At 34.6% G+C, this 12,866-nt stretch overlaps 2 protein-coding genes across 5 annotated transcripts; one reads left to right on the top strand and one right to left on the bottom strand.

Annotated features, from left to right (window-relative positions):
- The first annotated feature begins 1,348 nt into the window (after nucleotides 1–1,348).
- On the top strand, nucleotides 1,349–7,057 carry LOC140878116 (uncharacterized). Its single transcript, XM_073281722.1, is given in 6 exon segments — nucleotides 1,349–2,085; nucleotides 2,087–2,302; nucleotides 2,304–3,000; nucleotides 3,211–3,215; nucleotides 4,876–6,718; nucleotides 6,795–7,057. Coding segments are annotated over 6 exon segments (3,429 nt in total). The 5' UTR covers nucleotides 1,349–1,488; the 3' UTR covers nucleotides 6,866–7,057.
- Nucleotides 7,058–7,565: 508 nt separating this feature from the next.
- Nucleotides 7,566–12,463, bottom strand: LOC140883650 (OVARIAN TUMOR DOMAIN-containing deubiquitinating enzyme 12-like). Of its 4 annotated transcripts, none has more exons than XM_073290205.1 (11): nucleotides 12,352–12,463; nucleotides 10,218–10,611; nucleotides 9,955–10,121; nucleotides 9,617–9,690; nucleotides 9,402–9,456; nucleotides 9,068–9,142; nucleotides 8,874–8,947; nucleotides 8,598–8,646; nucleotides 8,402–8,486; nucleotides 8,063–8,119; nucleotides 7,566–7,765 (listed from the first exon to the last, which is right to left on the bottom strand). In XM_073290205.1, the coding sequence occupies exons 2-11, from the start codon at nucleotides 10,531–10,533 to the stop codon at nucleotides 7,704–7,706; spliced, it is 1,014 nt and encodes a 337-aa protein (XP_073146306.1). In that variant the 5' UTR covers nucleotides 10,534–10,611; nucleotides 12,352–12,463; the 3' UTR covers nucleotides 7,566–7,703. The 4 variants fall into 4 exon arrangements, with proteins under 4 accessions (XP_073146306.1, XP_073146304.1, XP_073146308.1 ...); XM_073290203.1 differs by lacking the exon at nucleotides 12,352–12,463 and adding an exon at nucleotides 12,205–12,345; XM_073290207.1 differs by lacking the exon at nucleotides 12,352–12,463 and adding an exon at nucleotides 12,205–12,345 and having other exon boundaries at nucleotides 10,218–10,602.
- Between the last annotated feature and the right edge of the window lie 403 nt (nucleotides 12,464–12,866).

Here is a 12,866-nt window from a genome sequence, read left to right as displayed (position 1 = left end):
ATATCTTCAATAAAAAAATAATATTTCAAACAAAGATAATAATTTTTCAGAAATTTGTAACAAATTATATAGTGTTTGGAAGAGTTTTTTTTTAAAAAAACTTTTCATTAACAGAATTTCAAAAATTTGTGAGGAAAGAGCTGATAAATGATTTTTAAAGCTCTACCTATATAAAAGTGCTTTTTTAAGCTCTAATTTTGGCTTTTGAAAAAACTCTAAATTTGACTTAAAAAGTATTTTTTAAGCCCTTCAATGGCCATCCAAACACCTTATAAACAAAAAACTCTTTTTTTTAAAAAAAAACATGTTTTTCTGATAGGTCTAAGTAAATAAATAATAGGATTATGCCATAAAATTTTCGTGATAATCCAAATGTTGTGTTGTATGGTATATGCACAACACTATTTTGATTTTATTTTCATGCTTATTGCATATAACCACAAAATTGCTTAATATTCAGTGGTGAGGTAACCTCATATAAATTAACACAATTCATTCCAACTTACATTCACGGCTGAACGCCGTTGGTGGCTCCGGCAGAGCTACTTTAGCCGTTCTCCATGTTTCAACTGAAATCTAACCTCGCTGCGAAGCAAGTTTTCGGACCCAGCTTTTGTTCAAAATCGAATATAGTAGCCGCCAATTCAATTTCCAAAGCCCGGATTTATTCCACCTCTAAAGTCCTCCATTTTTCATCATGTCTGATATCAAACGTTGATTCCCTCGTGACCGACCTCGTATCATCGAACTCACGAGTACCTGCTTCTTCTTGCCTGCGTTTTTTCAGATTTGTGAGGACAAACTCGTCCGAAAATCCTCGAAGACAGTCTTGAAGCTCGTGTAGCTTTAATTTTGCGATTATTTGAAGGTAGGAAATTTGTCCAGGCCAAGAATATATTGAGTGTGGCTGTTGTTGCTGATAATCTCAGATGCCCACTTTCGGATATTGATCTGTTAGTGAGTGCGGATTGCGGAGAAAGCGTAAGTAAAGCTAAATTTTTCGATATGTTATTCAGGGTTTACGCTGATAACAAAATGATTCAGGAGGGTTTAGAGGTTTTTGAGTACATGGTAAGTAATGGGATCCGGATTGAAGAACGTTCTTGCAATGTTTATTTGGTTTATTTCAAGAGAAGCAATCAATTCGAGCTGCTATATGATTTTTTTTCAGAGGATGCTGAAGTGTAATTTGAAGATTACAGCTTGTTCAATGGCAATTATGATTGATGGGTTGTGTAAAAAAAATGAAGTTGATGAAGCGAGAAAGGTGATGGATGATTTGATTAACAGAGGTGTTATACCAGATGCATATGCCTATAACGCTTTGTTATTTGCTTATGTCAAGAAATCGGATTCACTGGGTGTTGAGGAAATCCTAGATGCAATGAAGAAATACGGGGTGGAGTTCAATGTTGTCACATACACACTTTTGATCCAACAGTTTTCAAAATCTGGCAAGTTGAAGATGCACAGAAACTGTTTGATGAAATGGCTAAGAAGGATGTGCCTGCCAATGTTCACGTGTATAGTTTGATGATGAGTTTGTATGGTAAGTCAGGTGACTTGAAAATGTCATTTGCATTGTTTGATGAGATGGTGGAGAAGGGCATTGTCCCGAATTCCCACACGTATGGGTCTTTGATACATGGCTTGTGTAAGACAGGGAAATTGGAGGCCGCAGAAGTGTTGCTTAAAGACATGCAAAGGAAAGGAGTAGACATTAATCGGGTGATTTTCAATACATTGATAGATGGTTATTGTAAGCTAGGGATGTTTGATGAGGCTTGGAGACTGCAAGGTGTTGTGGAGAGGAAAGGCCTTGTAGCTGATGTATATGTATATAATATGATTGCTAATGGCTTGTGCAGATTGTTCCAGCTTGAAGAAGCTGAGAGATTGCTATTGTCAATGGTGGATAAAGGTGTCGAGCTAGATACTGTCACTTACTCTACTTTGGTTGATATATATAGCAAGCAAGGAAAATTTCAAGAAGCTAAGAATGTGTTTCTTGAGATGGAAAAAATGGGGAAGAAACCGAATGAAGTGACATATAGTGCTTTGATTGATGGATATTGCAAGAAAGGTAAACTCAAAAGACGCATATATGCTTAGAAAGGAGATGGAAGATAAGGGGCTAACGCCAGGTGTGTTCACATATACATCTTTTGTGCACGGGGAATGTATATTTGGTGATGTCGATGAGGCTATGAAATTGTTCAAAGCTTTGCCAATGAAGAACTTGATTCCATGTGTGGTAACTTATACAGCATTGATATCAGGGGTTATCAAAACGGGGAAGATTGGATGAAGCTTTAGTGTTGTTTGATGAGATGAAGAAGAGCGGTATAATACCGAATGAAGTGACATATAGTGCTTTGATTGATGGTTATTGCAAGAAAGGTGAACTCAGAGACACATATATGCTTAGAAAGGAGATGGAAGATAAGGGGCTAACGCCAGATTTGATTACATATACATCTTTTGTGCATGGGGAATGTATATTTGGTGATGTCGATGAGGCTATGAAATTGTTCAAAGCTTTGCCAATGAAGGACTTGAGTGTGGTAACTTATACAACATTGATATCAGGGTTGTCAAAAAGGGGAAGATTGGATGAAGCTTTTGTGTTGTTTGATGAGATGAAAAAGAGTGGTATAACACCGAATGAAGTGACATATAATGCTTTGATTGATGGATATTGCATGAAAGGTAAGCTCAGAGACGCATATATGCTTAGAAAGGAGATGGAAGACAAGGGGCTAACGCCAGATGTGATTACATATACATCTTTTGTGCATGGGGAATGTATATTTGGTGATGTCGATGAGGCTATGCAATTGTTCAAAGCTTTGCCAATGAAGGACTGGAGTGTGGTAACTTATAGAACATTGATATCAGGGTTGTCAAAACAGGGAAGATCGGATGAAGCTTTTGTGTTGTTTGATGAGATGAAGAGGAGCGGTATAACACCGGATAATAGTGTGTATGCTGTCCTCCATGGTACTTAACTGTGAAACTAAGATGTGATAGTGTGTTCCTTTGGAATAAATGCCTAACATGTCAAGAATGGTGGTGGGAAACACACTGGCTGCTATCGACCAATTCCCTTGCTACGACAAGATTGTGCCAAATCAATCGGAGGGGCATGTGATTTCTTGAAGATGCTTGAATCATCCATTTTTATGAATTAGCCATTCTCTAACCGTTTAGATGATGTCATTAATTATATAAATAGCATTCTCGAAAATAAAATAGTCTTTTTGTATATTTTTTTTTTTAAAAAAATGTTTTGGTCCATTTAATTTTTCTAATTTTTTAAAAATAATTTTAGTGTTCAATTTTTTTATAATTTATTTTTTAAATTTATTTGAAGCATTTTATTTAATTAATTAATTTTGATTTTAATATATAATAAACCTCAAATGGAAATAATGAATAATATATTATTTAATTATATATGTATGAGTGCTTGTAAAGAAAATAAAAAAATAAAAAATGGAGTATTTGGTAATATTTAGGGGATATGAGTTGAATAAGTTTTTTGAAAATAGATATTATTGATATCTATTTTGAAGTATAGAGGACCGTTATTTTGTTCTACATTTATAATTAAAAAGATAATATTTTTTATAAACCAAACGGTAGAATAAGAAATTTGTAACAAAATTAATATATGAGAACATCTCATTAAATTTTTGTATAATCTAAATGTTGAGCCCGTTTGGTATCGAAAGTAGGGGTGTGTTCACGGTTTGGAAAAACGTCTGAACCGAAACCGAAAATTTGGTTTGAAAAGAAAATCGAACCGTTAATTCGGTTCAGTTCGGCTTTTCCCGCGGTTCATTAAACCGAATTGAAAAATCATTTTTTTTTTTGTATTTGAATTTCTTTATTAATCAATTAATATTTGGTATGGACCAGTGTTTCATTATACACGTATTTTCATTATATATTATATTATTTTTTATAATTTCATAAATTATTATTATTAAAATTTAAAACTTTAGTAGTTTCTTTGTTCTCAATGTAGTTATTTCAAATATATTTTTCGAAGCAATAAATCACAAATATTTGATTGAATCAATTGTTAATTTTTTCCAAAAAATTATTCATTAACAAAATAAATAAAAATATTTAGTTTTTATATAAAAAAATAATTTAATTTTTTTAATAAAAAAACCGGTTAACTGAAAAACCGAAATATTTTCGATTAAAAACCAAATTGTACCGCTCAATTCGGTTCGAAGTTTCGGAGAACCAAAATTTTGGTTTAACCAAAAAACGGGTTCGGGCGGTTTGAACCGAATGAAAACCATTAATCAAAGCCAAACCCAAAAAAGTGCTCTTTCTTAAAAAAAAAATGCATTTATTTTTTCAAATGTGTTTGGATAATAAACTTGAAATGCTTTTAAAAGCATTAGAGTCCGTTTGGATTTTGTAGAGATTTTTTAAAATAAGTGCTTTTAAAAGCTACAATTTTTTGCTTTTAAAAAAGCTCTAATTTTGACTTAAAAAATGTTTATTTAAGCACTTTTTTGTCAATCAAACACCTTGTTAATTGAAAAGCACTTAAAAAAGTGTTTTTTTGGCTTGACTTTTGAAACCAAGCGGGGAATAAGTAATATTTTAAAAGCTCATATTTGTAACTTTATAAATGCTTTTTTTATACCTCAACTTTAAAAAAGTGTTTTCAATTTATTTACCCAAACACAAAATTATTTCAATATTTATTTTTTTAGAAAAAGTTTTTAAAAACAAACTTAAAAAAGACAAATATTTTTTTTTAAAAAAAAACTTTTGAAATTACATTCACGGCAGAACGCTGTTGGTGGCTCCGGCAGTCTCTGTTTCGGCCCAGGCGCGGAGCTGCTGTAGCTGTTCTCCATGTGTCATCTCAAATCTAACCTCGCTGCGAAACAAGTTTTGAGACCCAGCTTTTGTTCAAAATCGAATCAAGTAGCCGCCAATTCAACTGCCAAAGGCCGGATTAATTCTACCTCTAAAGCCCTCCATTTTTCATCATGTCTGATTTCAAATGTTGATTCCCAGGTAACCAACCTCGTATCGTCGAACCCGCGAGTACCTGCTTCGTCTTGCCTGCGTTTTTGCAGATTTGTGAGGGAAAACTCGTCCGAAAATCCTCAAAGACAGAGTCTTGAAGCTCGTATACCACTGATTTTACGATTATTTGAAGTTAGGAAATTTGCCGAGGCCAAGAATATATTGAGTGCGGCTGTTGTTGCTGATAATCTCAGATGCCCACTTTCGGATATTGCTCTGTTAGTGCGTGCGAATTGCGGAAAAACCGTAAGTAAAGCTAAGTTTTTCGATATGTTATTCAGGGTTTACGCTGATAACAGAATGATTCAAGAGGGTTTAGAGGTTTTTGAGTACATGGTAAGTAATGGGTTCCAGATTGAAGAACGTTCTTGCATGGTTTATTTGGTTGTTTTCAAGAGAAGCAATCAATTCGAGCTGCTATATGATTTTTTTCAGAGGATGCTGAAGTATAATGTGAAAATTACAGTTTATTCAATGACAATTATGATTGATGGGTTGTGTAAAAAAAATGAAATTGATGAAGCAAGAAAGTTGATGGATGACTTGATTAACAGAGGTGTTAAACCAAATGCATATGCCTTTAACACTTTGATGGATGCTTATGTCCAGAAATCGGATTCAAGGGGTGTTGAGGAAATCCTAGATGCAATGAAGAAATACGGGGTGGAGTTCAATGTTGCCACATACACACTTTTGATCCAACAGTGTTCAAAATCTGGCAAGGTTGAAGATGCACAGAAACTGTTTGATGAAATGGCTAAGAAGGATGTGACTGCCGATGTTCATCTGTATAGTTTGATGATGAATTTGTATGGTAAGTCGGGTGACTTGAAAAGGGCATTTGCATTGTTTGATGAGATGGTGGAGAAGGGCATTATCCCGAATTCCCACACGTATGGATCTTTGATACATGGCTTGTGTAAGACAGGGAAAGTGGAGGCCGCAGAAATGTTGCTTAAAGACATGCAAAGGAAAGGAGTAGACATTAATCGGGTGATTTTCAATACATTGATAGATGGTTATTGTAAGCTAGGGATGATTGATGAGGCTTGGAGACTGCAAGGTGTTATGGAGGGGAAAGGCCTTGAAGCTGATGTATATGTATATAATATGATTGCTAATGGCTTGTGCAGATTGTACCAGCTTGAAGAAGCTGAGAGATTGTTATTGTCAATGGTGGATAAAGGTGTCGAGCTAAATACTGTCGCTTACTCTACTTTGGTTGATATATATAGCAAGCAAGGAAAATTTCGAGAAGCTAAGAATGTGTTTCTTGAGATGGACAAAATGGGGAAGAAACCGAACGAAGTGACATATAATGCTTTAATTTATGGATATTGCAAGAAAGGTAAACTCAGAGACGCGTACATGCTTAAAAAGGAGATGGAAGACAAGGGGCTAACGCCAGATGTGTTTACATATACATCTTTTGTGCATGGGGAATGTATATTTGGTGATGTCGATGAGGCTTTGAAATTGTTCAAAGCTTTGCCAGTGAAGAACTTGATTCCAAGTGTGGTAACTTATACATCATTGATATCAGGGTTGTCAAAAGAAGGAAGATCGGATGAAGCTTTTGTGTTGTTTGATGAGATGAAGAAGAGCGGTATAACACCGGATGATAGTGTGTACGCTTCCCTCGTCGGCAGCCTCCATGGTACTTAACTGTGAAACTAAGATGTGATAGTGTGTTCCTTTTGAATAAATGCCTAACCTGTAAAGAATGGTGGCAGACACACTCGCTGTTATCGATCAATTCTCTTGCTCCGACAAGTTTGTGCCAGCCAATTGGCGGAGCATGTGATTTCTTGAAGCTGCATCCGATGCATGAGAGGAAAGTATTTATGAATTAGCCATTCTCTGAAGAGATGATTATCTGTGGTCCTTTAACATCGGACTGCTCATCTTATCGGACGCTTAGGGTCGGAACGAGTTGGGACGAAAGGGGCCATTTCCATGGATTTGAGAATGTGAAACTTCATCTATTTTTGCTGTTTGTCTCTGCTGAGCATCTCCATGCCATCTGGTCACTTGGTGCAAGGCTTGTGTTGCCGATCACTCGATTCCTTAACTGTGCTGGTTTGCTGGTTTGAAGTTCATGTCTTATTTTTCTTTTCATTTTAAATTACACATAAACTTGTAATATTACAAGTTTGCAACTCGGGAAAAAATATTAAATGACTTATTACTCGCACTTCAAAAAACAAAAATCAAACTCATAAAGAAATTCTGATAGATATTTCTTAGTCGAGTCGATTATAGTGACATAGATTATGTACAACTTGTAGTTATTAACTTGTTAGTGGTCTGAGCAAACTTGTAAAGTTATTTTTGAAGTAACAAAATAAAAATAGAAGAACTGCTGAGGTTGATGGCCATCTGATATCATTTCATAATTTGAAAAAATATTTTTGTTTTCAAAATAAATGTTTGAAAACCCCTACAAGAAAATACCAAGAATACAAAATTTAACAGTCTGAGTGGGGAGCAACTTTAACGAACCGTAAAACTAAAACCAAGTTTCTAATTGAGTGAATGATATAAAATATTAAGTAACAAATAAATATGACCTTCAATTTGAAATCTATACAGCCGAAGCAACTATAAAGAATCGGGGTGTACAGCTCACAAGATCAGTATGTCTAGTATTGATTTCGGAAGTTCCACCACCTTTTCTTCCTCTTAAAATCACCTGGTGGCAAATCTGAAATGATGATAATTTTACTGAAATTAATACGTATAGACATGTAAAGCTAGTCATTTGAGCTACTATCGACGGTTTTAACTCATCGATATGAGCCCGGGTGGATCTAACATATGTGACAAACAAATACAATATCCCTGAAACTCATCAAGTTTCCCCGAGCAAAGTTCCTCAATCTGCTCCAAGCATTCAATCAATATATTTCAAGCAAAAACAACCGAGTAGAGATGGCCATTTAGTCCCCATTCTAGTTTGAAGCATTCTATCAGGAGAGGAAAAAAAAAGAAGAGAAATTACCTCCTTGTGGGTAGATTGAATTATAATGCACCTCAGCCCAGAAGCTCAAATATACAACTGCACGAGACATGACCAAAATGTTTAATGACTGCCACAGGACGTTGAAGCATATTAAGCATATCTTGAAAAAAAAAGCAAAACAAAGAACTCCTTCGGGACATTTTTGGAAAGGCGAGATGTTTCAGTGTTCCCATTTTTAGGATGTAGAAATCAACATCACACAAAGTATATTGCTGAATAAGAGGGTTGTGAGATCCGAGCTTTATATTAACTGGAACGAGACAATCATGATCAAGTAATTCACAAGATTGACTATGTACATAACCATTTAAAAGTAACCTCGTTTTGACTTCTGTTGTTGGGGAAGAATCTCGATGTAGCAGGTGTCCTTGAATGAAGTGACTACAAGAATTCTGACACCATACTGTCAATAGGAAAATTGCTACAGATCAGTTCCAGGAAACATATTCTTTGAAATAGAAAATCCAAAAATGTTTAAAAGCCAAATATAACTAATGTGTGTGGAAAATAATACCGAATCCGCAGCTGCTTGCAACGTAACATGATCACCCCATTCTCCACTCCTGATTTAATAATTTAAGCAGAGTAAGCATCAAGAACGCTCACATAAGTAAAGTATTAAGAAGTTTAACACTTTTAACACTGGCCTTTTGGCTCAGTGGTATGTTATTTTCACAAAAGTGGGGGATGTCTCAGTTCAAGACTTTCGCCATCCCATTACTCAAAATAAAATTAAAAAATAAAAGTTAAAATTTGTACACAACGATTGAAGGAAAAATTTCAATCATACTTAGATATTCTCTTCAAGTACTCAGCATAATCCATTGGAACATACCCCTCGTATATTTCTGGATGAGCTTTAAGCTGACAATATCAAATCAACACATAGCAAGCCGCAAGTTTCAGATAAATAAAGTAAATAAATGATTCGGAGAATACCAGAGAAAGGAAATGGGGCAACAGAAATAACAAAGCTACAATAACCTGGCAGACAACTTGCTGTCTCACGAATTTATGGTGCTCAGGGGTCCGATAGAATTGATCTGATAAGGCACGGAACTATAGCAAATAGAAGAAGATTGAAGCAGAGTTAATTTATTTAAAGTACAAAAACACATACAGCAAGGTCACTGAAATTTTTAGATATGTAAAAGTAGAAGATAAGTATGTTACATCAAAAATAATTATGTCCCCCATAATTTTATGATCACATAAAAGGAAGATTACACCTTAAAGGTAACATAATAAACCCAAAAAATGTCATATGACTATGATATTAAAAGTAAACATAATCATTGTTAAAGACAGGTAAACTAACCTGACAGTTACCATCTCCTTGAACTTTGTGCTCAATCAAGTCATATAATTTTAACCTGAAACGTTCACAACCTTCAACTTACATCTCAATCGTACTTGCTAATTGACCAACATAAATTATCTGGTGTAGACAAGATGTTCAATCGAACCATCATAAAACACAGTTGAACTAGGAGCTAAATATGTACGGGAAACAACAATAGGGTTCTGATGTACCTGTCTAGTAGCCTTTGATGATCAGAAGTCGCTTCATCAACTGAAGGTATTTCTCCATTAATTCTAGGAACATGCTGCATGAAATCAATCATACACTTATTTCCTTCGGTTGTAAAATTTCTAGGGATTAGAATCTTGTTCAAGCACACAAAACTAAAAGAGTTTAACGGCTAGTACTTCAAAGTTTTGAGCTTTCTAGACAAAATCAAAGACCTAAAAATGATTGATAATTTAGGAAAAACGCAGCTCTTGGCCTTGATATGCCAACCAAATGTGATATTTACAGTGATGATTCCCAAATGACTGCATGAGAGAGGACTTGGGGGAATTATACTTACAGGAACAGGAAACATCTGGTACAACCTCTTTTCGACTTCTCCATCGATTTCAAACTCATCTGCTATTTCCAAATTATAAGAAGAATTATCACCATCACAAGATCTATCACCGGGACTGGAACATATACTGCCCACATCAACATTCTCACACGGTCCACCCTCATGGCCTACAAATTTTTGCAGGTTTTATTAGGAATTTACAATGATACCATCAGGTCTTTAGCTTAGGGAGAAAACAAGATTCAAAAGGAGCAATAGCATACCAAGAAAATAATTATCTGAAGATTCATGCCAGTTTGGAACAACACTAGAATTTTGTGAATAGTCTTCACCAGAATTTGATAATTCAGGAGATTCTGAAATTGATAACCGCGACAATTCTTCTTGGAAAAGAGCATGTGCGATAATCTCATCGTTGTCAATGCTGACATAATCTGTATCACAGTGACTATCTCTAATATACTGTTCATGACAAATTTTTAAATCATGTCGAGTACTATCGCCATAGTAATTATTACTGAATATTTGGTCCACATTGAAAAAACTCCAAGGAGCAGCATCTGATTCCGGTTCATACATAATTATTCCCTACTTTGTTAGAGCTCACCAGCAGCAGTGCTCTTTTTATCAACAATGCCAATATTCACTCTGAAACACCTACCAGCCAAACAAAAAACGATATATTCAGTTAAGAAATAGCATATGCCTCAGCAAGTTAGCTCTCAACAAATCACTAGCTTTGAAGAAAATGAGATAGGTATCTGTTGACCATCCACTACAATTTTTTAACGTGAAGATAATCAGTTTCTTGTATTCAGTTCTTGCTAATTTATTGGTAGAAGAAATAAGGTCGTAAAATAAAAAAAAGCTACACAATACAGTACACATCTCAAGGCACTACTAGATAATTCAATCACGTGCAAACCAAATTCAATTTCCAACTACTAATTTTATTTTTTTTACAAAAACAAATAAGTATAAAATGATTTAAAATAACATGACATAAAATCCTGAGTATAGTCCACTTCCATGGATGAATTTAAAAATTCCCTTAACTTATTTTATCCACAACCACAATTCTCAGTTGAGTTACATCCGTCAAGTACGTAAGAAGTTCAAAGATCAAGTTTGTATATGCTTCTGAACTTGGAAAGTTTATATTTTGCAGCTGCTCCACCCATTAGCAAAAGGTGTCTAGTATTGACAATAGACTTTCAACTCCGACGTATATCATTTTGCAAAACAACATATATTCAAATGATCATCTACAATATCTGGTTACTCGTGACTGATAAATATCTTTCCAAGATACACATGATGTTCCTGGAGTGAAGCCATATAACCTACGAAAATGTTCACATCATCAACTTTTTGCCAATTTGAAGCCCATATGATGATATGAATGTGTCTTCAAAACTAAAATTTCCTTCAGTTTCTTAGTTGCCAAAGACCTCTCATATCATTCTTAAGAGAAAGAAGCCCAAAGTTCATGTCTTATCCAATCAACTTTGATTAGCTTAGAAGTGAACCCCGTGTATAAAAGTTTTCTACTGCCAATTCCATAACCAAAAATGGTGCTTCCAGATAGAAACAAAAAGGTTGACTTTCAAACAGTCGAATGGCTTTTACTTAAACCTCCTGGAATCAACCAAGTTGCGGACAAAAAAAATAGAAAAAGAACAGTCTGCAAAAAGATATAATACAATTCAAATCGTTATTCAACATACCTGCGTACATTAATTTTCCCACTCCTCAATTACACAAACACAAATACAACCTAATATTATACTTTAAATTCATTTTTCAACATAACTGCCCGCGTCAACAACATGCAGAATCAGACATCATCCCCCAATATAAATTATATGTCTCCAAAACCATTTCTTTTGATCATGATAATCTCAGTAAAAAAAATTGTTGCGGTAAAAAAAAAAACAGATGTCTTTGAAAATCTAACCACGAATTCAGATATTTTAAAATCTATTTAAGCTACCCTCGTCACATCCGAGCACATTAAATAGAAATAAAACAAAAGAAGCACCTAGAAAAATCCAAAACTTCAGAACAGAGCAATTCCAAATCCAAATCGAAATCCAACCCAACAAAAACAAGGAGATCACTCAATCAATGAATGCACAACAACAAAATCAAGAAAGAAAGAAAGAAAAAAAACCTCTGAGCCTCAATCAATGCAAAAAAAAAAAAAAAAAACAAACAAAGGAATCACAACCCAATACAAATGTGACGTACGTGAAGCTATAATTGAGATAATAGAGTCAGCAGAACCAATTGGAAAGGGGGAAAATAGAGGGGCGAATTAAAGGAGGGGTTTATATACAGTTGGGGGAGTAGAATTTGTTAAAGATCGAACAAGTTGATGCGGAATGGGAGTGTCACCTGTTGAGAAATCGGCTAACCTTTGAGTGGATCCAAAGATACCGTTGGTTTAAGCGGCCTTTTCTTGAACGGTTGTATATTATTTTACGCGTTGGAATATCCTCAATTTAGGACATCTCGCCATTTTATTTATTTCCGTAACATGGACACGTGTTTCATATATATATATAGGTTTGCTATGTATCTTGTGAGACGATCTCACGGATATTTATTTGCATGACGAGTCAACCTCGTTCATATTTATAATAAAAAAGTAATATTTTTAGCATAAAAAGTAATATTTTTTCGTCACAAATTGACGTGATTGAGACGGTCTCACATAAATTTTTGTGATATTTGTTTAAGGTTGAACACCAAATAGTATGTATCTTCTGAGAGAGATCTCATTTACTGGTTTATATCGACCTGATTGATGAAAAGTCATGTTTTTTCATGAGCTTTATCATATCAGATATTCATTTCACAAAATTAACTCGTAAGATAATCTCGTAAATTTTTTTTGTATATTTCGGACC

Source organism: Henckelia pumila, chromosome 2 (assembly GCF_033568475.1).
Source record: "Henckelia pumila isolate YLH828 chromosome 2, ASM3356847v2, whole genome shotgun sequence".
Classification (NCBI taxonomy): domain Eukaryota; kingdom Viridiplantae; phylum Streptophyta; class Magnoliopsida; order Lamiales; family Gesneriaceae; genus Henckelia; species Henckelia pumila.
Note: the sequence above shows the minus strand (reverse complement) of the source record. Positions and strands in the feature narration are given on the sequence as shown.

Coding starts and splice junctions, on each gene's coding strand:
- LOC140883650 (XM_073290205.1), bottom strand. CDS start 10,533: ATGTATGAACCGGAATCAGATGCTGCTCCTTGGAGTTTTTTCAATGTG. Junction 9,691..9,954: donor ACCAGATGTTTCCTGTTCCT/GTAAGTATAATT, acceptor GATTTCATGCAG/CATGTTCCTAGAATTAATGG. Junction 8,120..8,401: donor ACAACAGAAGTCAAAACGAG/GTTACTTTTAAA, acceptor TGTCTCGTGCAG/TTGTATATTTGAGCTTCTGG.